We start from the raw sequence: 26,670 nt of genomic DNA on the forward strand, positions 1-26,670 counted from the left end.
TTAAGTTAATGTAAGTTTCACTTTATTCAGATCAACAATACCAAAACATATTCTATAGATAATATAATACATCTCAGAGTTTCTTCTATGATTTATAGACTCATTAAGACACACATTAATACAGACACACACACACACACACACACACACACACACACACACACACTCACACACACACACACACACACACACACACACACACACACACACAGAGAGACACTGGAATATATACAACAAACAAAGTTGTAACTTAAACAAAGATATTTATAAAAATATGAAAAATACCGAACCTTATCATGTACAAATTCGACTGGAGTAAAATGTATATTTACACACAGAAATACTCATTGTAAGAAAAGTTACATCCATTATACATTTGTCTTTATAAAGTTTATCTCTCCCCTTTTCCCTCCCTCAGCAGTTCTTCCTCCACTCCACCTGCCTCTTGGATTCTTCTGGCCTCCTTCTCTGCCTCCTCTGCTTTCGTCCTCTCCGCCCTCTCTGTCTCTTTCAGCCACGGCCCTCCCAGGTAGCTCAGGATCTCCTCCGGGCTGCCGCGCTGTTTGGGCTCGGGGTGGAGCAGCTCCTTGAAAAGAGTCATCACAAGTGGACTGAGGCCCCCAAACTGTGACGGAGGAGGGTTGTCTCTTTGGTTTTTCTCCATGATGATGTAACTGTCTTTTTCCTCCTCGCCCCTCCACTCAACGTCTCTGACCGCCTCATTTTCCGCCTCACGGACAAACCACTCCTTGTACCTGCGGTAGCCACGGTCATCGTGCGTGCTCTCCTCCCAGGGGAAGCAGCCGGTTAAGAGGCAGTAGACTAGGATGCCGAGGGCCCAGCTGTCGATGCAGGGCTCCACTGTTACCCAAATGTCCTCCATCTCGTCCTCAGTCCCTTCGCTCAGCCGCCTCTCCATCTCCTTCTCGGCCTCCTTACCTTGCTCCACCTCAGGAGTGCAGAAGGGCGAGTCGTACCAGACAGCTCGAACTGTGGTCCCGATGGCCCGGGCCAGGCCGAAGTCGCCCAGTTTGACCCAGCGACAGGAACTGTCACACAGAAAGATGTTCTCGGGTTTGATGTCCCGGTGGACGAAGCCCAGGGAGTGGAGGTGTGTAACAGCACCGCTCAGCTGGGCCATCACCCTCTGGACACACTCTTCATCCACTCCGAGCTAGAACAGAGACAGTCTGGATCAGCCAAGAACCGAAAACGTGCTTTTCATCACTTAGTACAACTTGGTGGAGTCTGGTTTGCACACTTCATCGTTGGCACAAAGACAAATCAACTGTGCGTCACCACACTTGTTGGTGATGCTTATTTCCCATGCTCCCTCTTCATTCAGTGAGACCAGGGTGGCCTTACTCTTATCACTGCTCTATTATGTTACTGGCAGGGACACAAACGCAGAAGAGGGCTGAGTTGGAAACTGTTATCAAGCACGTCTCAGGTTTTTTGCTGACGGAAACGAAAGCTCAAAACGACTGGATCAGCAGTTACAGTTTCCACGAACATTCTGCCGATGAAAGCCACACTGAAGACGAAGCCTCAGACGGTCGCGGCTCCATATTTGGTCTGTCAATCTACAACCTGGACGTCTATGTTACTTATGTCTTTAGCGGCCTTTTTATTTTCAAAGGGAACATTTCAGAGAAGGAATCGTTATGTTTTTAAAAGTACATAGGGTCAAAGTTAGGGACTATTTGTGGTTTTGGTTAAAGGATGATTACGTAAACAACTCCTTCCTCCAAAAAACAGCAGGACTTTACAAAATTTCAGTGCTGTGATGTAACACTTGAAAAGATTTCACATGCTTTAGAGGCCACAGGAGGATGTTGTCTCTGAAAGTACACTTGACTTCATGTATTTAAATTACACATGAAATTTGCATGTAACTTTATGACATTACTTCAATGTAAATGGTTACATTAATGAAGTGTTTTCTATCATGTTTATGTATATATTTATGTATAAGTTATATGTCAAGTTATTTGATTTAATAAATAACATTCAATCTATGTAAAAATATATGTCATTGAAATAAAGTCACAGTTTTTGGCTTAATCATTTTTTTGAGGGTATCGTTGGAAAAATAAATGATTTAAGTTCTCATTGAACATTTTGCTGAAACATAAAATGTGACTGGCAGCACATTTCCTTACAAACATATCTGCCGTTGTGCATTAGGATCTAAATGTGAACTTCTAGGAGACAGTGCTGCGACCCAACCTACGTTGTAACATTATTCAAACTTTTGTTCGCTGAAACTCGAGGAAATATCCTCTATGACCTCGTCATGCAGGGAGTCAACAACTCATTTCACGCCACAAACCAGCGGCTTAACTGACCTCTGACACGATCACACTGTAGAGGTCACCGTACAGTCCGGCTTGCTGAGCAAACACGTAGTAGGTCGGCGTGGAGAAGAAGATCCCAAGAGCCCGGGTCAGAGAAGGATGGGTGCAGTAAGAGAGCGAGAGGTTGTATTCACGCAGGAAAGAGTAGAGGGTGGTGGACTGACGAGGGAAGAACTTCAGAGCCATAGGAGTTCCTGAGAGGAGTGAAGAAGAACAAGATGTGGTGAGTGAAAGAATATCGAATACGCTTCAGTCAACGAAAAGGAAAGAAAAAGAAAAGCTGTCATCGCTAGAGGAATGCGAGTGTTGTCCATCATTGACACTGTGAACAAATATAACTTCCCCTTTGGGAAAGACTGTTTCACAGCTATACCCCAGTCGCAGAAACTCTATCCCGGAGAATGTACTAAAGCCCTTCATTACAGCCACAGGAGTGTAAAAGGTTAAGAGTTTGAAATTTCACTTATTAAGGCCGTGTGAGTTGAGGGGTCGTAATCAAGGAATTATCATCAGGAGGTTTGAAAGGAAATCTCTCAACATGCTCACAGGCTCGAGACGTAGAAAGAGTTTAACCTGTCACGACCTTTGACCTTGACTCTTGCACTGACCTCTCTTTTTGTGTACCGCCAAAATGACCTTTCCATAGGATCCCTCTCCCAGGAGCTTGACCACCTTGTAGTGTTCTGATACTTTCAGACTGGCAATGGACTGCGCCGACAGGAAGCAAAGTTCATCAAGTTCCTGAGCTGCTGCACTCTGAGGAGCAAACACACACACACACACACACACATTCATATTCAGTGTCTACCCAAGATGATTGGTTGAGTGGCGTCAAGAGAAAGAAGATCCACAGCTCGAGCGACATGTGATGATGTTATGATCGATACCTTCACAGAATGAATCTGAATCCAAGGCTCCACTTACTGATGTGTTATCTGAACCTGCACCATGGCTCATTGCCTAATGAGAACCTTTCAGCAAAATATCTCTTATGTCTCATTAGTTGGAATAGTGATGTGCAACAAACTCTCTTGAGGCTCTGTGGGATTTCATTGTCTTCTGAAAGCTAAATAATTTGTGCTAACATAGAATGAAATAATCTATCTCAACCTGCATTTAGCAGAAATTCGTGGAACATCCTGGGTGACGCTATCACCTGACCTTTTTCCTGTGGACAGGACAAACCTCAGATGTCAACATGATGTGTGATGAGAACATTTGGTGCTGTCATTCATTCTTCACCGTCAATCTCTGTTTTGTGAAATCACATCCATGAAGACTCGCTTTGAAGTATATCCCCCCCTCCACATGCCCCGGCAAATTAAGAAGGGTGTAAACAGTTACGACACGCGGCTTTACGCAAAACCTAAAGCAATTTGCAGGAGGATGATATATTTTTACTTTTGACCTTACACGGTTGCATAACTGAGCTTAATTAGATTACCTCTGTTACGCTCTTGCAAACAATTGTGACACCTCTTATCATTCCACTAATCAAATTATGGATGATAAACGCGACTATGGTCATCAACATTTGTTCCTATGGCGTAGAAGTTACTTTAAATCATTTCTTTCGTGCACCGTTTGACTGATGCCTATTTTAAACACAGCTCCTTCAACATCCATGGTGAATAAAGTGATGCTGCAGGTGCAACAATACGCCCCAGTTCTTTCTCTATCTGCAAAAGGGTAATTTTACAATCTGCAGATGAAGTGAAACTAAAACTGAAGACATGAAATGAAATGAATTAACTTACGCACATTGATAAAAGTCTGATACATTATTAATAATTTACTTTATAACATTTCATACAAACCACTACAGTGAAAAGTGCATATAATGTACATACTCTGCATTTTTTATCTTTTATTCTATTGCCTCTTTTATTTTATTTTCACCTCATTCTGACCTGCCTGTTGCTGAAACAACCGAATTTCCCTGGTGTGTGGATCAGTAAAGTTTTATCTTATCTTATCTTATCTTATCTTATAATGATACACTAGAACAGAAACTAGATATAAACTATGGAATAGAGATATGTTGTGTGTTTTAGCTCAAAGCACAGAGTTAAAATGCTGCATTTAAATCTGACCCACAGAGTAGTTTCATGGCTTGTGGTTATCATATCACTACATTCTCCAGCTGCCATTCATTCCATATAAATATAATTTATGACATTCTGCACATTTCCCGCAGCTGGAGATTTGATATAGGTCACAGTTAAGGTTTGATTTAGTTGCTCTAACTCATAAATCATCACACGCGCACCTAAAACATTTGCTGCACGCGGAGCATCCTGATATTTGTCATGTGCTTGCCAAATGAGATGATTATTAATTAAACCCAATTGGCCCTTGGCGCGAAGCTGGAGCGATGTGAGATTTCAAGAAGCAGCTAACTTCGTTAACAAATTTGAAGTCTGGTAGAAGTGCTAGAAGTTTACAAGCTGATAATCCTCTCAACGCGTTGTCTGTCGAACCTCGACACTCTCAGGGAAATGCAGTAAAAACCCATGAATGAATATTTGCCATACCTGCTTGTCATCACTTCATACAGCTGCAAAAACACTATGGTAATAGTAGATATGAAACCCACAAGCATTTGTATTTACTAAGTGATTGTTGCATTTGCGTGTTTTGGATCAGTTGCTTTTGTTGTGTTGGTTTTCTGCAGCAGAATGTGACACTTTTAGAACATTTTGAATATGACTTGTCATGCAGCATGTGCATGTAAAGATTTGCACAATACTCACTGTCATTTTCTGGTCAGCTGGTTGATCTCTGGTCACTTTGTCTTGACTCTTTTCAGCATATAAGGAAACTTTAACTCCTAGAAAAGCTGCTGTCAGTGTCACTAGTGGCCGTTTTGTGCTGGAGCTCTACTGTGTGTCCCTCAGTTCAAAGATAAAGGAGAAACCCTGTTGATGTTTTGTTGCCTTTGCTCCGAGGGTCCGTGCAGCACCAGTGCAGCTTTATAGAGGAGGGTCATTAATGTTTGCTGCAGACCTGGATATTGACTGTGTGCTTCTCCCCAAGAGACACACACTCAACTCTCCCTCCCTCTTTCCCTCTCTCCCTCTCTCCCTCTCTCCCTCTCTCTCTCTTTTCCTACTCTTGTGCCAACTCCCTCTTACAGCCTCTCGCCTGCCTGCTATGCTGGCAAATACGCGTGAACCAGCTACAAGGTATTTCACCCCCACGGACCACCCCCTCCACACCACCACCGCAGCCTCACCCCCATCCACTCCCTGTGTGCTCCATCTCCTCCCCCTCTCTCCCCTCTCTCCCCTCTCTCCCCTCTCTGGCCATCCCACAGTTCCCAGTCTGTCAGAAAGCCTGACCACATTAACCCGTCACTCGTCTGCCTCCCCCTCTCTCCTCAGCTGTCACTCACTTTGTGCCCAAGTACACCCCCCACGCACACCTCTCCTCCTCCCTCTTCTCTTTCCATTTCTTTCTCTCTCTCTCTCTTTTCTCACCCTCAACCCCTCTGTCTGAGTCAGTGAAATGTCCCCACAGTGAGGGATTCCTTATCTGATCAACAGGTATGCAGGAATGATTGGAGTAGGCCCCCCCAAGCTGTATCTGTGATCCCTGAATCTTGCTGGGATTACAGGGACGTGAGCCACATGAAACGTTATATTATCCAGCATCACTCTGTCTTGTTTTTCCTGTGTGTCCTTCATTCTTGTCTAAATGTGCAGGGGACACAATGATACGGTTTGACACTCACAGGGGTTGAATATAACAAAGTACATTTAATTTGTCACTGTACTTTGCATTTGTCATCTATCTGTACTTAAGTAGATTTATGTCCAGGTACTTTTCACTTTTAAGCCACTACATATATCAACAAATATCTGAGCTTTCTCGTCCATTACATTTTACAATCGATGCATTGTGTTACATGCTCATATTGTTTGTTATTGTTTCAAAATGAATCAGTAATTAGAGGGGGATTGATCCACAGATCAGATCAGAGCAGGTACATTAGAACCCGTCTCCTGCAGCAGCAGCATCTCTGGTGGAGAAACATCTGAAATGGATTCAGAAAAGGTTGCAGAGACTCAGTCGTGATAATGTAGTAGACTGTCGCATTTGGTGATAGACTACACTCTACAACTAAATGTTATACGTTAAGTTCATTTAAAATCAAGTACTATCTTTTATTCCAGGAGAAAAGTTAATGTGGTACTTTTACTTTGGTACTTTTTGTCTATTCATTTATACGTTTACTTATTTAAAAAATGTGAGTACTTCCTCCATCACTGGAAATACTGTTTTTAAAACCCATTTCTTCCTGATGACACTTTTAAGTCTCTTGATTCTGCATTGAAGAACATTGAAGGTTTTCGTCTCCTTTTTATCTTCCTGCTCATCTTACTCTTGCTTTCTCTAGTTCATGAAATCACCCTGTATCTCTTTCCATGTGCATATTATTGCCTCTCACCGCACAGGGACATGGCTAACAGCTGAAACCCGGCCTCACAAACAGCTTTATTCTGTGCTTTGCTGTCTACATGCCAGCTCTGTTTGCTACTTATCACCAGCTGCGGGTCAGGCCACTTTTCCACCTCCCACAGCTTTGACACTCTCCTCCTCTTTCTCTCCACTCAGATAGATTTCCCTTGGTACTACATACTACAGGACTATTATTGCGACCGTTTTGATGGCTGTGCGTTATGTAACACAAACACTGGCTGCTATCACAACGGCCACTCGCCTCTTAGGTTACCGCCAGGGCTGTGCTGCGGCTTTCAATGACCGATATGTATTTCCATGTTTGTGCTTGCACCATAGGGTCCTGTGGCCCCTGCTGTGACAACCACTCCACCACCAAAACACAACTTTCATCGCTTTCTGCGAGTCGATGCCAAAACAGAGTCAGTTTCATTCACAAATACTGCACATAGGAAGTACACATGTACAAATGTACACACTATGCACACGTCAAACTTGATGCTGATGTACTTACACATTCTAAGCAGGACATCTTTGCTGACAGTTGCAAGATGTATGTTTTTGCTAATTTGTTACTCTTCTATATTTTTGAGTGGTTCTCTCTTCTATAAAAAGGAAATCGTCTCAGCTAACACAACAGATGGTTTCCTCGTTCTATCTCTCTTCAGCTGTATTTTTTAAACTGACACAATATTAACTGGGAGAGGACGACAAGACTACTTTCTTCTCTCTCTTAAAAACAGACACATAGAGATTCATGTGTTTGTCATTAGTTAAATGTATTAGTGCTGAGGTTGCACAGGTCACATAAAGTTTCAGTTTCCTGGTACGAGCTGTATGAATGATTCAATGAAAATAGTCTCACAGTGTGAGATATGTCGAGCTGATATTTTTGAGATTTTCATGTATGTTGAATCAAGGGTAACTGGACTCGGTTGTTGATCATCTCGCGGATGAAAGGTTAAACGTCCTCAAGTATCCACAACTGAGTCCACTTGCCATTATTCCAACTATTCTTGGGTAACCATGACCTGGATGACTGAGAATATTCACACGCTGCTTAATCATTTCACAACAGCTTCAACGTAGAGTCTAGGATTCAGTGTGAAGAACGACCACGACTTCAACCTACAATCTCTATTTCTCAGGGACTGCAATATAATGCATTTTATTTTATTCTTTGAATCTTTCTAGGTTTTATAGCTTTTATTGTTTTTATTTGTATTGGTTTACTTTTTGTTATATCCTCTTTTTCTTTGTTCCTATTCCTTTTATTTGCATTTACTGCTCATTATTGCTTCTTATTGCATTTACTTCTTAACTGTTTTCCTGTGTATCCTGTGACTGACTATTGTTATTATGATGATGATGATGATTGTTATTATTATTGTTATTATTATTAATAATACAAATTGTAGTAGTAGTGGTAATAGTAGTAATAGTAGTATTATCATATATCTAAAAAAATAATCATTCCTCTACATAGAAGAAAATTGGGACACAAACATCAAACACGGTCATGCTGTCTCAGACTAACCTCTCTGACAGATTAGGAGTGGGGGACATAGAAGAGATGCTGTGTGAAGTTTCTGTGAGACAACAATGCAACAACACCTGCCAAAATAGCTTTTATGCTCGTTATGATCGCCTTGTTTTCCTTTTTATCTGCATGAGATTAGTGTTTCCAAAGCAGTGCAACAGCCCATTACAGTTATATAGTTTGCTTGAGTCATGCTGCAATACTTTCTTCAGTGCTGCAGCTCCCAGGAGAGAAGGCGAAGATAAAAGGATAAAGAGCAGCAGGATAAAAGGGGAGCGTGTAACACACATGCATGCCAGCTGTTACTGTGTTGTTCTGATCTAAAGGGCTCACTGTGTTTTATTTATGGTTCCACAGACAGGCCACTGTGAGCAGAGCTCCTCTGGCTTCTCTTCATGCTGAAGATACTTCAAGGACGCCTCTCTGTGGACAGTGTGGGCTACAGCATCACAAAGGAAAAAACCATAGTGTGACACATTAGATTTATCAGTGAGGTTTAGGATGTGATTTCTCACTTTCATTAAGGTTCTGTTGGCTTTAACTTAAAAGTGGAAAACATATTGCTTGTGGGTCTCAACATAATGTGACCAAAACCAATTATGATGACAATTATTCCAAATGAATCCATCTTTTTGGGAATGTGCTATTTTATTTGACAATTGAACATTGTCCATCATCATCCTCTTCTCAGTGGTTTCTCTGCAATAGACGATGAAGTCACTCACATGAACCATGCACTACTCTGTACAATGTGTAAACAAGGTAAATATTTTACCACTGACAATCGTATAACCCATTAATTAACATGTTCTTGTGAGCTTGAATTGGGATGTGATTCTTTCCTCCTATATGACAGTATAATAATAATCATAATAATCATGATAATCATAATAAGAATATGATTATTATTGTTATTATTATTATTATTATTATTATTATTATGATTATTAGGTGCTTTGCATGTTGTAAATTGTAACATGTTGAAGAATGGGAGGTTTACAAAGGAATCAAAGGTTACACAGCATTAAAGGAAGAATACAAAAATAAGAAATTAGTATAAAAGTCGTTAATATCAGAGCTAGATTAAAAGTAAATAAATAAAAAATAAAAGCTGAAAAATGTGATATATTTGTATTTTATATTTATAATAACAATCGTAATAATTTAGTCCTGACTTTTTTTATCCAGAGCTTTATTTCTGGCGGTTAAAAATCGGAATGAATTATTCATGAGTGTCTACAACCAGCCCAGAGAAACAAAGCTACAGGGGGTGCGGTCTTTCCTGAAGCCGAGAACGGAAGCGGAAATTCGGCCATCTCCTCGTACAGTCAAGCTACAGCAGGGTCAGTACACACTTTATTTGGATGTTTATCGCGGTGTGTTGTCCACAGTTTTTTGACATTTTGGCCTGTCGTCGGAGCGCGTGTGTTCCGCACTGACCCGGAGCAGGACGCGTCCTCGGCGAAGCTCGTTCACTGTCGCTGACCTGTTTCCCAGCTGCGAACTGGCAGCAGCTAGCTGGCTAACTGCTAGCTGGCTAATCTCCACTAGCAGCAGCAGCAGCAAGTGATTCCTTCCATCAGTCACGCTGGCAGGTAACCTCCACCTCTGTCTCCAGTCCGGGGGGATTCACAGCTGTCCCCGGGACTTCCCTCTGTCCGATCAGTCGCACACAGCCACACTCCTCCGCACCCCTGTGAAAACTTTGCCCAGACTCCGGTGGCAAAGTGCTAGCCAACTGTTAGCTCAGGTTAGAATGGGCAGAGTCGCTTGCTAAGTGCTAATGGGGGCTAACAGCCTGAAATGACAGCTAACGTTAGTTGGCTAACAAGCTTTCCTTAATCCCCCCGAGCAGGTGTTTTGTACGTGAACTTCCTGACCCAGGTGTGCTCCCGTGAACACTGTTGAATAACCTGTTAACTCACTTTGTTGGGGCCACTTAGCAGTTGCAGGGTGGTTAGCACAACTAGCACCAGGATCAGCTGGCTAACCAGGGAGGTGTGACAGGGAGAGCTGCAGTTGTGTTGTCTGTGAGCAGGCTGACTGGGGGGGGGGTGGTGGTACCCTCCTCATTTGGCTGTGCAGCGTCAACTGCATGCAAGTGAAAGGAAGAATAGGTTAGGATGGCTTCAACACCAACTCCTTATCTAGTTGGGAGGCTAACAAACAGAGGCTGGGTGTATTAGCGTAGGTGTATCTGGGATTTACTGACCATTAATCATTTGCCACAACAGGTCATTGAGCTCAACCCTGGCTGGCTGTGTGCTGATCTATGTGATGAAACGTTGAAGGAGATAAAGTGAATGTGTCCTTTCCTCTGTTGACACTTGATTTCTCCTCGTGTTGTCATATGGCGGAGATATGAGTAACCGAGGAGCCTGAGATATAAACAGCATGTTCTGTCCCCTTGATCAAAGATTAGTTGGAGTGTCTGAACTTTGGTACAGAGCTTCCCTGGGATGACTTTTGCAATGGTTGCCTTATGTTCCCTTATGCAACATGTTCTCATATTTATCTGGCCTGCAAATCTATGCCAGCTAATTGTGTCAGACTAATTGAAATCCCTTTTTAAAAGGCAGCTGTGTCCTCCTTAATGGTAACCATGTTTTTTAATTTGTCACCTTATCTATAAAACCCGAATAAGTAGTTATATCCCCTTGAATACATTATATATGAAATACACAGTCTGTGTTAATATTTACATTTGTTTGATTCTGAGTTGCCCCAAAAAAACAAGAATGTACACATATATATATAAAACTGCAACAACGACTCAATTAATGGATGAGTTTATCTGCAGATCTATTTTTAATAGTTTCATTTTGAGCCGTTGAGATGGTTTCATCATCATCTGTAGCAAAGAAACTGCCACTTTGTCCATTTGTTTTTTGAAAGATGGCGTTTAGAGGAGTGGCAAAACATTATGTTCTGAGTTTATGTTAAATTCCCTCTCTTAAACCTTCCAACAACCTCCTCTTTTCTCTTTCTTGCTGCCTAAGGTTTAAACATTTGGTTAAAAAATGCCGATTGATGCAGTGAGAGGTTGAATCTGGTTAGCAACTATATTTCACACTGCTGTGTTCACAATCCAATACAAAACAGAGGGATCGAGTTCTCTGCCACAAAATCATTCTCCACATGCCTTTACACCACAAACAGTAGACAGGATGAGTTCATGTGAAATCCTCATCATGATTCCAGTGTGGCATTACACAAATCATTATTATTGTTATTGTTATTATTTTACCAGAAAAGATTTCTTACCCTCTTGTCAATAATCTACTTTTGCTGATAACATACAGACTTTACATGTAAACTATTGTTAATAACTGACAGGAGTAAATTCGTGCTGTAGACAGATGCCCATGTTATACTGTAGTAATGTGTCTATGTGTGTACTTTTTGTCAGTCTGTGTACCCTCACAGTTGGTAATACAGTACTCATAGTTGTCCTCTCTTGATAAATTCTCAATCTCTCTGAGGCTACCAGATTTTGCAGCCTGGTAGTATGAATATAACAAATATTACTATTTGTTATAATGGATATATGTTACTATGTAGGAGGCAGCAAAATTGAAACCTTAGGTTTTGTTTAGAAAAACTTTTTTGTTTCGTATCACTGTTCATATCTGATGGAAAGATGAAGTGTTTTTAGTTCAGCTAAACGCCCACTGCTCAAATTCAGGTTTGTGAAATTATAAGAATGAGGAACAACACAAGTTTTTTTCCTGGCTCCTATTGGTTCCGGAATAGTCTGTTCACACTACCTGATTCTTTACATGTAATTGCATTAAAAGGCCAATACTTTCTGGGTGGATGAGCCGTGGCTCTGATAAGTAAGATAAAGCGTATAATATGTTGTAACTCTCAACCATGTGTGTATCAGCAACTAACCATGTGATTTCTGTAGCTGAATATCTCCCTTGTCCTTATTTTATTATGGTTACTTTGGATTTATTCCGAGCATTAACTTCAGCTTGACTGTTTATTGTTATCTAGCTACAATGAAAACATTTTTTTAATGTTAATCTCAATCTTGCTCCATAGTTTTCATCTCCTTACGCCGGTAGTTCTGAGATCCAATGTTGCCACGGGAAGAACCAGACAAACTGAGACAAATCACTCCGTGAATGAGTGGTGCGTAAGACCGGAACGAAAGAGACGCCAAGAGGAGAGACCCTTATTCTGGATCGTTCTCGTGTAACAGGTGTGAATTCCTCTGCTGATACCTGCAGTCACATACAATGCTTGTCACTCTTTGTATTGTACTCCTTGTACTTTACAACGCTTCTTCTCACTCTGCTGTTCAGATTGCAGCAGAACTCGGCGGTCATACTGTTGCCATGTCGACCTCATCGCTACGGCGACAAGTAAAGAACATCGTCCACAACTATTCAGAGGCTGAAATCAAGGTTGAGTGGCTTCTCTCTCTTTTACACCCGCATGGCTCATATTTTTCACGACTTGATAGAAGCCCATGTATTTCTGCAACATGAATGAAATTATGTAGCTGCTGATAATTTAATATTTCTTCGAAGCGACCTCCTCACTCTTCCCCCTTCTTCCATGCAGCATGAGCAAATTTAATCAGATTATCCAGTCATTATTTTGGCTCTCTCAAGCTTGTGTCGTGATTGAGTTTGCATTGCTCCTTAGAACAGTGTGGCGCATTATCACAGAGGTTTGGTGGAAGATAATCGAAGTTTGTCCCCCGCTGCGTTATTGTCCAGGTTAGAGAGGCGACGTCCAATGACCCATGGGGCCCCAGCAGCTCTTTGATGTCAGAGATTGCTGATCTGACGTACAATGTTGTGGCCTTCTCTGAAATCATGAGCATGGTGTGGAAGCGCCTCAATGACCACGGAAAGAACTGGAGACACGTGTACAAGGTAAAAAAACTGTTGTGACAATATCTCACCCTACATATTCTTTATACATAATCAATATGTTGTACTAATATTGCATTACATCCTCAGTAGTAGAGTATCAACATTGCAGTATTGTGTTAGCACTTTTATGTGGTGTAATGATGACACCAAAATGTGTCTAAATTCATTCTCTAATTACTAAACAGTATACAATGTTTTAACTGTCATATTATTTGTGTCCAAATTGTTATTACGAAATTTATACAACATAAAAATGACTGTGATGGAATGAGGAAGGGGTTTCCTAGTTACCTACCACTGCATGTCTATGGCTTTTACTTTACGTTCTTACAATGTTATTACTCTACAATCCGTTCCTATGGATGCAATAAATAAAGTTGTTGCAACACTGTGATGACGCAGGATGAAAATGATTCAGAAGTGTTGAGAAAATCTATTAACTGCTCTCAACCGAGAAAACTATTGCGTATGTTTTTATAGAAGTCAATGAGTAAGCAAGAGAGTGGTTTCAGACACAGCCCACATATTGCTGTCTTATTAAATGTATGGATTATATATTTTACTTTGTAATTGTAATGATTTTGTAGTTGTTAGCCTTTTTGAGTTTTTACATTTGAGTTATTTTGTGACTCCAAGTCCTACACCAGCTGTCTGCTGTGAATGGATGTGGACTCTAATAATGTGACATTTTAACAGCTTTAATATTTGCATTTCTACTTCCTCTATATACAGAGCATTTGTACAGTGGCTCAGTGGTTGTGATTTGTATTTTCACCAGGCTATGACTCTTATGGAGTACCTGATCAAGACTGGTTCAGAACGTGTTGCCCAACAGTGCCGAGAGAACATATACGCAGTCCAGACCCTCAAGGACTTCCAGTTCATAGACAGAGACGGCAAAGACCAGGTACACAATCACGCCCATGCCCACAAAGCCATACAGACACTGGAAGTGATTAGTGAGTAAGGTCCACCTTTGTGGAATGCAGGCATGCTATGTCAAACACAGCGCTTGTGGTTTATTCAAGGACATTTCACAATGAGTTTCTGACCTCTTGTGCAAACATACAGAGGTATAAAAGTTTTTATGGGTTGTTGATAACTGAAACCGTGGCAAGTTAACAAGGTTACTACACTACCAGTAACATGTTCAGTGTAACTAACGGCAGTAGTTTTTAATATTACGTGTCTCTGTAATATTTCACATCAGCAATGGTAATTGGTACCATGTTATCGTTTGCATACCTGTGTTTTGCCAGGGGGTTAATGTGCGAGAGAAAGCCAAACAGCTGGTGACACTGTTGAAAGACGAGGAGCGACTAAGAGAGGAGAGGATCCACGCCCTCAAAACCAAAGAGAAGATGGCACAAACCTCCAGTGGTGAGATGTGTTTAAACACAGTTCTCAGAGTTGCAGTATTACTGCAGGGCCTTCAGTTCAGTGTCATAAGTTGATAACTTATGACAAGCTTTGTGTTAATGCATATGTATTTCTCCTCTAGCCTCCTCAGCTCCCTCAGCACCTAGCCTGGGGGGCAGTTTGTCAGTGGGTTCCCACTCTGGAGGGGCAGATCCTGAGCAGGCGTGGCCACAGAGCACTGGAGAGGAAGACCTGCAGCTCCAGCTGGCTTTGGCGATGAGTAAAGAAGAGGCAGAGCAGGTGAGTCAGAGCAGCCTATTGGAGGTACACAAAGCTATGATCTGTTGCAGCAGCTATGCACACAGAGGGATATTACTGATATTATTCACTATACAACTACAATAACCTGGACTTGCTCTCACCATGTAACCCCCTGAACTCCCCCAGCCTAACACGGACCGTCTGGAGGACGCAGAGATACGCTATGCACTCACACTCAGCAAAGAGATTCAGCAAAAGGTCAGGGGCGCAGAGTGTGCCCAGCTGACTGCTCAGCCAGTCAGCAACCGTCGGCGTTTCTATCAATTTCTCAAACACACATCAATTACTGATCAATCAAGAATATTAATTTATCCTTGTATTTGTCATGTGTCATTTTCCTCAAGATATAAATGTGCATCAGTTTGCAGTTACACTGAATTGTTGAGATAATTTAGTTTGCAACAATCTCACATTCTTTTATTTTTGCTTGTTTTAATACAATGTGTGAATAGTAGGTGCTTTTCAAATCCTCGTCAAGATTAATTTAAAATTCATAGATGTGCGCACCTAAAAAATTGATTTCCTCTACTGGTTGAATTTGCATGGCATTGGCATATATTTATCATAATTGACTAAATTAAACATTGGGTGGTTTATAAACACTGATGATCCTTTCCTCCCTGTCACCCTCTATGATAGCATGCATTCATCTGTAGTCTTGATATGAAATGCACACTTTACCTTCCATGCTACACCTCTCTCTTTGTTGCTGTGTTTACTGAGTGCCTATTGTTTGCAAGTGGTTACCTGCCTGCACCTACTGCACCTACCGCACCTGTCGACTAGTCCATAACATATGGGTCTTTACAGGTTAATGCTGCTGTTATTGTTAGTTGAGAGGAATCAAACGTACGGCGTTTCGGTTCTTTTGGAGAGAAAAGTGTTTCCTCACAGTAAAATCAGTCTGTTACTCTTTGGTAGTCAGTCTTCCTTGTAATGAGGCAGGCGTCAGATGGCATTATATTGGCATTTCCCGAGTTAATGAAACATCTGTATCAGAGCTTATCACATTGTGGGGTTTTGATTAATATTGATAATATGAAATCTGGTCCATTGGACCTTTTTATTTGCCATGCTGCTGATGGAATAGATGATAACTCAACTAGACAACTACACGTAGCTAAAAAGACTTTATATGAACTTCAGTCTTTTCGTTTATGCTTTGGAGCTCTTTAATATTTCATAGGTAACCTTGTGAGACCAGCTCTGAATTTGCCTATGCTTTATATAACACAGCAAAAACAAATACAAGCACTCTTTTGAATTGATCTCGGTCGAGTTTTGTTAATTATCTGTTGATTGCAAATAATCATTTTTGATTGATCTTAAATTTGCACCTGCTGTGTGCTTTCTAAGGTTGTGTGTCTCATGGTGCTGACATCCGTGTGTGTTATTGGCAGGAGGAGCGACTGCGCCGAGGTGATGACCTGAGACTGCAGATGGCCCTCGAAGAGAGCAGGAGGGAGAAAGGGCAGCCAGAGGAGGTACGAGGAAAATGTAATTTTGTTGATCCGGCTGTGTGTCCACCCCTGCTGGTGGCATGAAGGTGGAACAATAATGTTCCTACAGTTTGTACAGAATGGCAAGATGAAATAAAAGCAAACCTTTTTTTTTTAAGTCAGCTGCCTGTTCTAATCTTTAATATATATACTCTGGTTCAGGGTGCTCTGATGGAGCTGAGTGCCGTGGACCCCTGGGGGGCCGCTGGTGCTGGTGCTGCTGCTGCTGTTGCCACTGTTGGCTCTGCAGGCCCCTCGCCTCCACCCACAGTTCCTGCCCTTGCTGCCTCAGGCGCGTGGGGTGCAGCGGCCGCAGATCCATGGGGAGTAGCATCACCCTCATCTCCTACAAGTTCTGACCCATGGGGTGAGGGACCCCCACCATCCATAGCCCCTCCTACAGACCCCTGGGGAGAGACATCCAACAGAGTTAACAACGTGGACCCCTGGGGAAGCTCAGGTATGTCACGTATTGCCTCTGTAGCCTGTAAGGTTTGTGGAAATGTTCGTATGATTATCTGATAAGAATCGTGTCCTGCTGGGTGGATGATAGAGGACGTGAAAACCTGGATTTTTACTCCTCTGTACTCCACCGTTCCATTTCCTTCATACATAACATCCCTGTGACATTTCCTGTCACGCCACCATGGTGTCATATCTTCTCATCCACTCACATGCTTTCAGTTTGTTATGAGGAAAGCGAGCATGTTAAATCCATTCTCCCTCTGTGTCTAAACCAGGGATTTTATCCTCTTGTTTCTACTCAGGACTGACTGTGGCTGTGTCTCAACCAGAGATCTCTCTTCTCTTGCCCTTTTGTGCCCTTTTAATGAATGGGGTAGCTCTTTATTATCTCTCCTTTGCCTCCACTGAACTTCTTATAAAATAAATATTATAAACTAACATGGTGGACAGACATTTGAAATCTACCTTCATCTGTCCACATTAGTCCAGTCAGTGGTATCAGAGGTTAAGGAGAGAACCATCACTGTTGGAACCCAGCCCAGCTTCCTGCTCCTTCCTTGTTGTGGATTGTGCCTGTAATGTGTTGTGTTAACCCTCCCCTCCACTGCGTCTCCTCCCCTCCCCTGTAGCTGTGACTCCCCCAAGTGCCGACCCCTGGGGCCCCCCTGTGCCTCCCAGCACTTCCTCCTCAGGGGGGCCAGTAGACCCCTGGGCAAGCGAGGGGCCTCTCCCTGTCTCTGACCTTGTCAACTCCGACATCTGGAGTGGCAACGCCAAACAAACTAATGGCACAGGTACATTCACACTTAAAGCTCCATGGACTCACAAACACCAAGGTACTGCTACATTTTCATAGATGACACATAAAACTACACACTTGTCAAGTGTATGCTCACAGAACAGTTGTCTCGTCCCACATTTCATCTTCCTCTAGTATATGTTGTAATGCTGTTTTTATGTTGTGGTTTATTAGTTCAAATGTTCCTTTCAGTGCCTGACTTGTTCCTTCTGTTCCTCCTTCATTCCCCCCCCCCCCTCAGGAGACCCAGAGCGACGAGGCTCCTCTGCAACAGGCTGCGACAGCACAGGTTCACCGGTGCCCTTCGACCTGTCATCTCTCGGTTCATCCCTTCCTGTTCGTAAAACGCCAGAGTCCTTCCTCGGCCCCAATGCAGCGCTGGTGGATCTCGATTCTCTGTTGTCATCTAAACCCAAACCCAAACAGCCGCCACCTCCCTCTATCTCTTCCTCATCAGCGCACAATCCTTTCCTCCAGAACATAGGTTAGTTATAGCTATTGCATTAACTGAATGTAAGAAGAGGAGCAACATTTGCAGACTGAAAGATGAGGCTGTCATCATATCTGGAAAGTGTTTTGCCTGATTAGATAGACTCTGGAGAGCCACATTAATTATACAGGTTAAGATGCCATCATCAAGTTGTTCATATTCATAATTAAATTCAATGAAAGGCAGCTGGCAGAAAAAGACCATTAGCATAAAATGCTGTCCAAAAGGATTCAATTAAATGTCTGGAACCATAATGCACTCTCATTAACTCGGGAAAGTAGAAAGTTTGGCTGGAAAAACAACTTTGTTGGTCCGAACACAAATCAAAAGCAACATCATTTATGCAGCAATAGTGTTGGAAGTGCTGTGGGGACCTGGAAGGATTTGGCTCCTTAGGCCATGTGAGTGCGACCATAAAAGAGATGATAAGAAATGCCTTTTAAACCCACTGTGTCGTTATGTGCAGTGGAAACACTGAGGCTGTCATAGAATTAAATGAGACGAGGTAAATACCCAGAATATATATGGCTATACCGTTTATGGATGTGCAAAATTGAAAAATAGTTTTGTTCACAGTTCACTTATGAAATCCTAACTCACCACGAAGCGTCTCTATCTCTCCTGCCGGGCTCCTGACAGTGTGGTCAGCTGGTTTTGGCTCGGGGACTTTCCCATGACTTGTATGAAGTTCATAAAGCGGAGCTGAGAGTATCAGAGTGAACAGAAACAAGTCGCACCCCCCTAATGACATAACAGCAACTGTTTGCTCAAACTATAAATAAGGTTGAATTTAGAATAGGAGTAACTTTGCAGAGTTTGACCCTACAAAACTATGAGATGTGAAAATAAGAGTGGTCTGACCTTTTCCTGTGCTGTCTAACCATCACCTCTGACCCTCAGGCTCATCTCCTGCTCCTGGCATGGCCGTAACTCCAGGCAGCACCATCTCCAGTCGGGGGGTCTCTCCAATACCTGCCTGCTCCAATCCGTTTGGTGTGGCCCTGTCCATGTCCTCCATCTCACCTCAGCCCTCATCACTTGGCCTGAGTGGCCTCCGCACCAGTCCTGTGCCTCCCAACCCCATGCTGGGCATGGTGCAACCCGGAATGGGCATGGGGCCAATGAGTGTGGGAATGGGGGCTCCAGGAATGGGCCTGGGCATGATGCAGGCCAGTCCCATGGGCATGCCCTACAGCAGTCTCTCCCCTATGGGCCCCCCTGGCTCGGCTCTGTTGGGGCACGGAGGTGCAGGACCTCCTCAGCTGATTTTGGGTGGGCCCTCTGGAACGGGAGGGTTGATGGGGGCAGGAGGATCAGTGGGAGGCGGAGGAACGACGGGAGCAAGCACCAACCCTTTTCTTCTTTGAGGAAGTGTCACCACTCCTTCGCTCACCTGTTTCAACCTCCTCTGTCGTACCTGCTGCCCCCATCATTCATCCCCCTTCAACACAATTTGTGTCCAAAAAGAAAAATGTCTACATCTCTATATTTCAAGAAAAGAAAGAAAAAAAACAAAAAATCAAATTTCAGTTTCTTTTCCTTCAAAAGCATTATTTCATTTCAGCATAATTTTCCACATTAAGTTACTTTCATTTCATTTTTGGGTTATTTTGGGGCGGGAAATAGAGATATATTTATTTTTGTTTTAATCCTTTTCTGTTCTGTATCGTTCTTCATGTTGTTTAATTTTGTTTTCGGTCCTGTCTTAAGATGAAGGTAAGTCTGTGAAAGCAGGAGGCTTTTTCAGTAGTGTCACTCTTTTCTAATATTACTGCACTGAGAGAGAGACGGAGGGAGAGGGGACATAGCCACTAACAAACTGAACAGAGAAACTCTTGTACCTGCCTCCTCCTCTTTTCTCCCTCTACAATGAAAAACAAACACTGAATCACTGAGGTGGAGCGAGTGCATGAGGGATGATTTTTAATGAACCCCAGACTGAGATACGGACTGAAAATACTGCATTAACATTTCAGGCACAATGTGGTCAAATATTTTCAACTATTTCACTTTTAATTTAATGTTAAATGTAATTTATTTTTTTCCAATTTTGGGAACAAATAAACAAGGAAAATCAAACACGATGCCATTTAAATCAAATGCTTATTTTCTTTTTTTCTTGCCGATTATTGTTGAAAACTAAAGAGAGCTCTGACGTCTGTGATCTGATGAGAAAAAAGTTTGTTGAATGTGTGTGTGTGTGTGTGTGTGTGTGTGACGACATGAAGGCTCACGTGTGTGTGTGTGCGCGAGTGTGCAATAGTGCAGATGCCTGTTTCTGTGTATATGTATCAATATCTGTCTCTATTTTTTTTCTGTCTGATCTTATTTCAGTGACTCAGAAAGAATGAAATTCACATCTGTTTTATTTTTAAAAATTGTCACTTGTATTAAAACTATATAATGTTGGGATTTCAAATGAGGTATTATAAGGGTCAAATATTTCTCTGCCAACACTTAACATTATTTCCCTCTGTTAATCAAAAACATTTGGTTTATTATTATTTTTCTCCCAATCACATTTCAAATGGGATCCCTGGTGCTCAGGTGTCCGATCACTGCTGCCCTTGTTTCATCCCTCGTTCCTTGGGGGGGGAGGGAGAGCTACTGATGCTTCTCAAGAAAAAAGAAAAAGACAATTATTTCGATGAAAGAAGAAGAAACAGGGACTTGACGACATGCTCCATGCTGTTATTTTAATTTAGTTAGATGAATTTATTGTTATTTTATATCAACAAGAAAATATCTTTTATCGGGTAAGGTTGAATTTTGTGTGGTGTTGACTGTGAACATTCACATTTGAAAAGTAAATGGAAAAAAGAAATTTATGAAATAAAATAAAAACACAGGACGTTTTTTGGCTTGTTTCATGTTTGCTCTGTAAATAACATATATACACATGATTTTTTTTACTGCTGCAGTGTACAGTAAGGTGACAAGGATACGTTTACACTTTATTTTCTTTGGTGAACATGTTTATAAAAGTACAGTCCATTAGAAAAGAACACCCTGATAATTACCTGCAGAAGATAAACCGAGCAGAACTTAATACAGCATATTAATTTGAATACAGGTGAAAAAACTTAACAACAATCTTAAACTTGAAATACAGCATTCAGTCTTAAGTGACACATCATGATCCCAAACTTGCTCTCAGAGAAGCTTCAAGATGTAAAACCAGTGAGGCAGCCTCTGCTTAGAGTTTAGTGTACATGGCTGTAAAGAGTCACGTCTCTTTGTAGAGTTGTGTTCGACTCGTTTCTGCGCTCACTGACGGTGATGGTCAACCGAGCAGAGAATCCCAGTCAAAGTCATCCTGGATCTCCTCACTGTTGCTGTGCAGATTCTTTAACGGGGGACGCTGCCGGGGAGTCGCAGAGTGAGGCTGCATCCCAGCTGAAACCGAAACACGAGAGAGGTTAGAGGAAGTGAGACAGTTTACAACAGTGAGACCATTGTGGTCGACAGCAACTTAAAGGTTAGGGTCCCATTTTCTCATGCGTATCTCACAATCACATGTCCAGATGTACATTAAGAGTCTTTGGTTACTGTGATAACTAGAGCCGACCAAATAACTTTGGGAAGAAGAGAATAAAATATTTTCAGAACCAATATTTAGACCAATATTCTTTCTTTGGAATATGGCAAAAAGTCCTATGATGTCGTTATCAAACCCGTATGACAAAGAAATGTAATGGAGGCTTGATGTTTTTACAGTTTAAGCATAAACCTTAACATAAGTAACTATAAATAAAAAAAACACAAAAACAACCAACCATATGAACCTGAATTAAGATTTTTTGAATTTAAATGCACATCTTTTCTGCATTGTTCATTCTGTAAGATTAAAGTTGTCATATGGGTGCATACTGACACAATGGCAGATACCTACTTGTCTGTGAAAGGCTCATATCGGTTGATATATGGGTTGAACTCAAATAATAACCTGTTTGTTCCAACAATGAAGTTCTGTTTTTAAATGTGTGTTGCTTTGTCTGTTTTTCAGCAGCATTACGCAAAATATACTGAGCTGATTTCCGTGGAAGGATGAGAACTGAGCCAGGAACAAAATCCAGTAAACTTAGGCATGGATTTTTTTTTTACTTTCAATTTTCACAATTTTCCTGGAAAAAAAATCTGGCATGTTTAAGGGACTGATATTTTGTATGAAATTTGGTGCAGATCCAAATTAAATTGCAGATCCAGTGAATTTAAATGTGGTTTCATGAGGGGACTGTTGGATGTTAACAGAGGCTTGTGCTCTACTGAGTATCATTCTAAAAGTCCCATATTATCTTAATTAAAGCCTATTTTATGCAGAACCAAGTTAAATATTTTGTACTGAATCTGCCTCTGAAATGGAGGTAAAACCTGTTTGTCAAATTGGAAAGACGATACTAAAATGCTCAAAACCCCAAACCTATGTTGAGTAAAATGTTGCATTTCTACACCAAAAGAGTTCTTCAGTTTATGTCTCATCCATTTAAAAGTTGGATGATCTCATCAGACAGGAGGACAGATTACAGTCACTACTAACTCTTGATGTAAGAGTAAACATGAGCAGGTGAGTATTTAGGAGTTGTGTAATTCAGGTTCTGCTGGATCAAGTTCCCAAGAAAGTAAAAAATGATGCAAACGATTTCCAGCTCTTACCAGTTGAGGTTGCCGGCTGCGTCAGCTGTGGCCTTTGAAGCCCTGGTCCCTGCATGTGCAGAGGCCTCCTGGGCAGCTGACCTCCGAGGCCAGTGGGAACTGGGTGAGCGTACGGGAGGGGTGATGGGTGGGTGAGGCTGGCGAGGGTTGGAGGCTGATTGGAGGTGAAGGGTGAGGCTTGCAAGGGGTGAGGTGCACCGAGGGCCAGTGGGGAGTTATTCCCAGAGGTGATCATGCCTTTCTGAGTGAAGAAGCGGTTCAGAGAGTCACAGAGGGAGGTGAAGAGCGTCGGGTCCAGGGCCCAGTCGCACAGCTCCGCCTGCCGCATGCTCTCCAGCAGGTCTGGGGACAGAACATGAGGGAAATGTTAACAGACAAATCATCAAGAGAACAAAAACCCTTTGTTAAAGAAAAGAGATCATACTTTACTCAAAATTATTTTGCAAAGGTCTAAGTAATCATCATATTTATTGTTCCAGTCTGGCTAAGATTTGTTAGTTGTGAAAGATAAACATTTAAAAGGGTCAGTTCACCAAAATAATGAATAGCAGGATGCAGAGATGACTCAAAGATTCATTTTTGAAATATGCATGACTCAGTTTTCTGACGTCAATCTTCAGATTGTCTCTTTAGTCATATTATTTGCAAAGGTATCTTGAAAAATGGGTTGACCATGTTTTTGGAGCTATTACTAAGGCAATAGTAATATAAAATGTTTTCTAACATTTTAACTATCTTGTTTTTTATCTGTCGAGATCAAACCCAATAAAAGGTCGACCAGAGAGAGTTAGCATCTGAGAGGCGATCTAACGTCCGATTTCTATAACAGATAAAACTCAAACCAACAAACAGCACAGACCTGGGTGACCAGACAGGTCGATGTTCGCCCAGTCCAGATTGCTGGCGATGCGGAAGCTCTCCTTCAGAGAATCTGGGCTGCTGAACCAATCAGGTGGCACCGCTGTGGCGGAAGACAGGAGGGTAACTTTAAAAAGCAATGAAAATATGTGTGCATGTTATAGATTTAACACAATTCAAGCATTGATGAGACTCACTGTATTGTGACGGAGGGTGTGCAAGTGGAACAGCTGGAGCAGCTGGGGGAGGTGGTGCAGGGTGAGGAGACATTGGCAGCAGAGTTGGAGTGTGGAGGGGGGTAGTGTCATTGTTTGGGAAAGTCAGAGGAGCAACATCCGCTGGAGAGAAAAGGAAATATGAGTTATTCATCAGGACTGTTTGTAAGTGTGCAATGTGTCATTTATACACCACAACACACAGGTCATACTCACACTGAGAGCCTCCCCTCTCACGCATCGTCCGGACCAGAGACTTGAAGGATGCGTACAGGTCTGGTAAATTCAGCTCGTCAAAGGTGAAACGCAGCGGGGGGTCAGTGGAGGAGTTGAATGAGACAACAGCAGGAGCGGCAGCAGACGAAGGGACAGCAGATGCTGAAGAGTGAGAGGGAGCAGACACGGTGCAAACAGGCCCAGGGGCCACGTTAGGAGCGTAGGAGAAAGTGGAAACAGATACAGGTCCTGGATTAGCAGGAAAGGACAGAGCGGCCACAGAGAAGGAGGAAGCAGCTGGAGAAGATGAAGACATGTTGGCAGCAGATGGAGGTGGAGCACAGGCGATGGGGCCAGGTGGATAGGGAGGTGGAAAAGAAGTCATAGAGGACATGGGGGCCGCAGATGGACTAGCTACAGGGGGACTACAGATGGGGCTCGGCATGTAAGGTGACGGTTGCTGTGAAGACAAAACATAAGATGACACTTGGATATGAGGATTATTTCAAAAACATTTAGTGAAGTCGGTGGTGGAAAAAAATTAGGGGAGTGGTTCCACCTTGCGTGGGGGAGGAGAGAGGGAGGCCGACCGGGGTGACTGCTGCTCCATGGCTCCCAGTGGCTCCGTGTTTAGAAGCTGGTGGTTGGAGAGGGAGGTCGGTCGGGGTTGATGTGGGGAGGGACCTCTGTCCGTTTGTGTCCCTCGTACTTCAGGAACCTATAAGACGTAAGAGAATGAATATGCTAAGTTAAAGTAGCAATATACAACTCATTGAAAAGTTTACTTAACTCACTAAGTGCCTGTTCACTCAAATAAGAAGATAAAAACATGTGCACTAAATTCTGTCCAGAGAGGTTTGGGACATCTGCCTCCACCCGACTGCTGTCCAGACGAAGAACATATGGTCAGCTGTTTTCATAGAGACCATTTCTTTCACAGAAAGTAGTTCCTATGAGAACCTTCGACAGCGAGTTAAGATGACGCTGTCCAAGGTGTAATTTCTTGACACTTAATTGCTGTTTGTCAATTTGACAATGATTTGATGGTAAACAGGTGAGTCAGTGTTGACTACGTACATCCTGCCGCTCCTCTTCCTCCTCTGGATATGGACGCTTAGGTGCCCGCATTTGATTCCCCTCTGAATCCCCTGGTCCGTCCATCGTCCAGTAGGAACCCTACGAACACAGTACAAGTAGCTTTACACTCTTTTAAGTAATCTTCATCTCACATACCAATAAATATACATGCTCTCATCAGTACATGAAGGGTAATTCACCTTTCCAGGGTCGTTCTGTGGCCGAGGAACTTTCCTGAAGCATTTATTCAGAGACAGATTGTGGCGGATGGAGTTCTGTTAACAAAGTAAGTAACATAAGTCACTCCTGCATTAGCTGCTGATACAAACCATTTTTTAAACGTGTAACCAAACTTTAAATATGCTTCTTTTTGAGTTACTAACAATATGTTGCTGTACTGTAAAGATTACCTTCCATCCACGGCCTGCTCGGCTGTAGTAAGGGAAAGTGTCACTGATCCAGGTGTAGATGTCATTCAAACTCAGCTTCCTCTCAGGTGCAGCTGCGATTGCCATGGCGATGAGAGTAGCGTAGCTGTGAGGGGGTTTCCCTTTACAGTTAGAAGGGGAAGGGTCCTGCACAGAGGGTAGGAAATCCCCCCTCTCCCTCCCTCTGTCTTTCTTCTTGTCCCTCTCTCCTCCTCCTCCGCTTCCTCTCTCTTTCCCCGAACGCAGGCTGCTGACTCCCAGCTGAGGCAGCCAGTCAATGCTAGTGAGACTTGAGTCCAGATCAGAGGACATTGTGTCTTGTGTCCAGGGTCTGAGGGATCAGAAGAGGACGTACTGGATCAAAATGACTTTGTGTTTATCTTGGGAACTCATGAAGGAAACAGAAATGCTGTAGTGGATCCTCTGCGTGTAATGTAACACTGTCAACCGCTCTGTTCCTGTACTTCCAGTCAGTGTCAGCTACAAACCAAGCAGCTCACACACAGGACACATAGTTCTGCTCTGTTATCTCACTATTCACAACCGATAACATTGCACGAATGTGTCTACACATGTTTGCCCCAATTCCACCTAGATTCTCCAGTTTCTGAGGAAGAGGAATGACTTGCTTACCTCTCTGTAGGCACTCGAGGCCCAAGGCCTTACAAAGAGTTAATATTTGATGTCATCAGCTGTGCACAACTGCAGACAAACTGGTTCCCGTCGTGCTCTTCAGATCTCTGTCTTCATCACGCTGATCCCCACAAGGCCTCAATTCATACCTTCGGCTGGTTGAAGTTTGTGTATCTTTGAAGGAATACACAGAGAAACTTATCCGAGAGCTTCCTTTTTCTCTCCCTCCCTTTCCCCCCCCTCCCTCTGACTTTACCAGAATGACATAACTCGCCCCTCCTCCTGTGTGACCTCACTCCTTGCGCCCCGCCTATGTGAGCTAGTCCCACCTCTTCAGCTTTCACCAACATTTTCTCTGGCCGAGGGCCTGTCAAGTTATCAGACAACACAGAGAAACAACCGGAAAGTTT

At 42.6% G+C, this 26,670-nt stretch overlaps 3 protein-coding genes and 1 long non-coding RNA gene across 8 annotated transcripts; 2 read left to right on the top strand and 2 right to left on the bottom strand.

Annotated features, from left to right (window-relative positions):
• On the bottom strand, window positions 1-5,545 carry sbk3 (SH3 domain binding kinase family, member 3). Its single transcript, XM_034610906.1, has 4 exons — window positions 5,111-5,545; window positions 2,966-3,113; window positions 2,349-2,551; window positions 1-1,174 (listed from the first exon to the last, which is right to left on the bottom strand). The coding sequence occupies exons 1-4, from the start codon at window positions 5,114-5,116 to the stop codon at window positions 392-394; spliced, it is 1,140 nt and encodes a 379-aa protein (XP_034466797.1). The 5' UTR covers window positions 5,117-5,545; the 3' UTR covers window positions 1-391.
• Window positions 2,913-26,355, top strand: LOC117776715. Its single transcript, XR_004616484.1, has 3 exons — window positions 2,913-2,923; window positions 7,240-7,244; window positions 26,223-26,355. It is a non-coding gene; the product is annotated as an uncharacterized LOC117776715 (long non-coding RNA).
• Window positions 9,610-21,029, top strand: epn1 (epsin 1). 4 transcript variants are annotated; one of them, XM_034610901.1, is made up of 13 exons: window positions 9,610-9,701; window positions 12,406-12,565; window positions 12,669-12,770; window positions 13,089-13,247; window positions 14,026-14,154; window positions 14,507-14,627; window positions 14,749-14,906; window positions 15,054-15,125; window positions 16,328-16,411; window positions 16,589-16,886; window positions 17,521-17,685; window positions 17,932-18,174; window positions 19,081-20,122. In XM_034610901.1, the coding sequence occupies exons 3-13, from the start codon at window positions 12,702-12,704 to the stop codon at window positions 19,545-19,547; spliced, it is 1,965 nt and encodes a 654-aa protein (XP_034466792.1). In that variant the 5' UTR covers window positions 9,610-9,701; window positions 12,406-12,565; window positions 12,669-12,701; the 3' UTR covers window positions 19,548-20,122. The 4 variants fall into 4 exon arrangements, with proteins under 4 accessions (XP_034466792.1, XP_034466794.1, XP_034466791.1 ...); XM_034610900.1 differs by having other exon boundaries at window positions 9,691-9,953; window positions 19,081-19,547; XM_034610903.1 differs by lacking the exon at window positions 15,054-15,125 and having other exon boundaries at window positions 9,625-9,701; window positions 19,081-21,029.
• On the bottom strand, window positions 21,046-26,402 carry foxj2 (forkhead box J2). Of its 2 annotated transcripts, none has more exons than XM_034610905.1 (10): window positions 26,261-26,402; window positions 25,610-25,958; window positions 25,400-25,474; window positions 25,200-25,298; window positions 24,682-24,840; window positions 24,123-24,582; window positions 23,889-24,029; window positions 23,693-23,794; window positions 22,834-23,175; window positions 21,046-21,576 (listed from the first exon to the last, which is right to left on the bottom strand). In XM_034610905.1, exons 2-10 carry the CDS (start codon window positions 25,937-25,939, stop codon window positions 21,464-21,466), a joined length of 1,821 nt encoding a protein of 606 aa, XP_034466796.1. In that variant the 5' UTR covers window positions 25,940-25,958; window positions 26,261-26,402; the 3' UTR covers window positions 21,046-21,463. The 2 variants fall into 2 exon arrangements, with proteins under 2 accessions (XP_034466796.1, XP_034466795.1); XM_034610904.1 differs by having other exon boundaries at window positions 23,693-23,818.
• Window positions 26,403-26,670: the final 268 nt, after the last annotated feature.

This window comes from Hippoglossus hippoglossus, chromosome 16 (assembly GCF_009819705.1).
Source record: "Hippoglossus hippoglossus isolate fHipHip1 chromosome 16, fHipHip1.pri, whole genome shotgun sequence".
NCBI classification, from domain to species: Eukaryota; Metazoa; Chordata; class Actinopteri; order Pleuronectiformes; family Pleuronectidae; genus Hippoglossus; species Hippoglossus hippoglossus.

What these genes read in the sequence shown, in the direction of transcription:
- foxj2 (XM_034610904.1), bottom strand. Translation starts at nt 25,939, where the DNA reads ATGTCCTCTGATCTGGACTCAAGTCTCACTAGCATTGACTGGCTGCCT. An exon ending in GAGCAGGCCGTGGATGGAAG is followed by an intron (nt 25,475 to 25,609) that starts GTAATCTTTACA and finishes CTTTGTTAACAG; the next exon opens with AACTCCATCCGCCACAATCT. An exon ending in ACACCCTCCGTCACAATACA is followed by an intron (nt 23,819 to 23,888) that starts GTGAGTCTCATC and finishes TGCTTTTTAAAG; the next exon opens with TTACCCTCCTGTCTTCCGCC.
- sbk3 (XM_034610906.1), bottom strand. An exon ending in GGCGGTACACAAAAAGAGAG is followed by an intron (nt 2,552 to 2,965) that starts GTCAGTGCAAGA and finishes CACTCCTCTCAG; the next exon opens with GAACTCCTATGGCTCTGAAG. An exon ending in ACAGTGTGATCGTGTCAGAG is followed by an intron (nt 1,175 to 2,348) that starts GTCAGTTAAGCC and finishes TCTCTGTTCTAG; the next exon opens with CTCGGAGTGGATGAAGAGTG.
- epn1 (XM_034610901.1), top strand. Translation starts at nt 12,702, where the DNA reads ATGTCGACCTCATCGCTACGGCGACAAGTAAAGAACATCGTCCACAAC. An exon ending in GTAAAGAAGAGGCAGAGCAG is followed by an intron (nt 14,907 to 15,053) that starts GTGAGTCAGAGC and finishes GAACTCCCCCAG; the next exon opens with CCTAACACGGACCGTCTGGA. An exon ending in AGAAAGGGCAGCCAGAGGAG is followed by an intron (nt 16,412 to 16,588) that starts GTACGAGGAAAA and finishes ACTCTGGTTCAG; the next exon opens with GGTGCTCTGATGGAGCTGAG.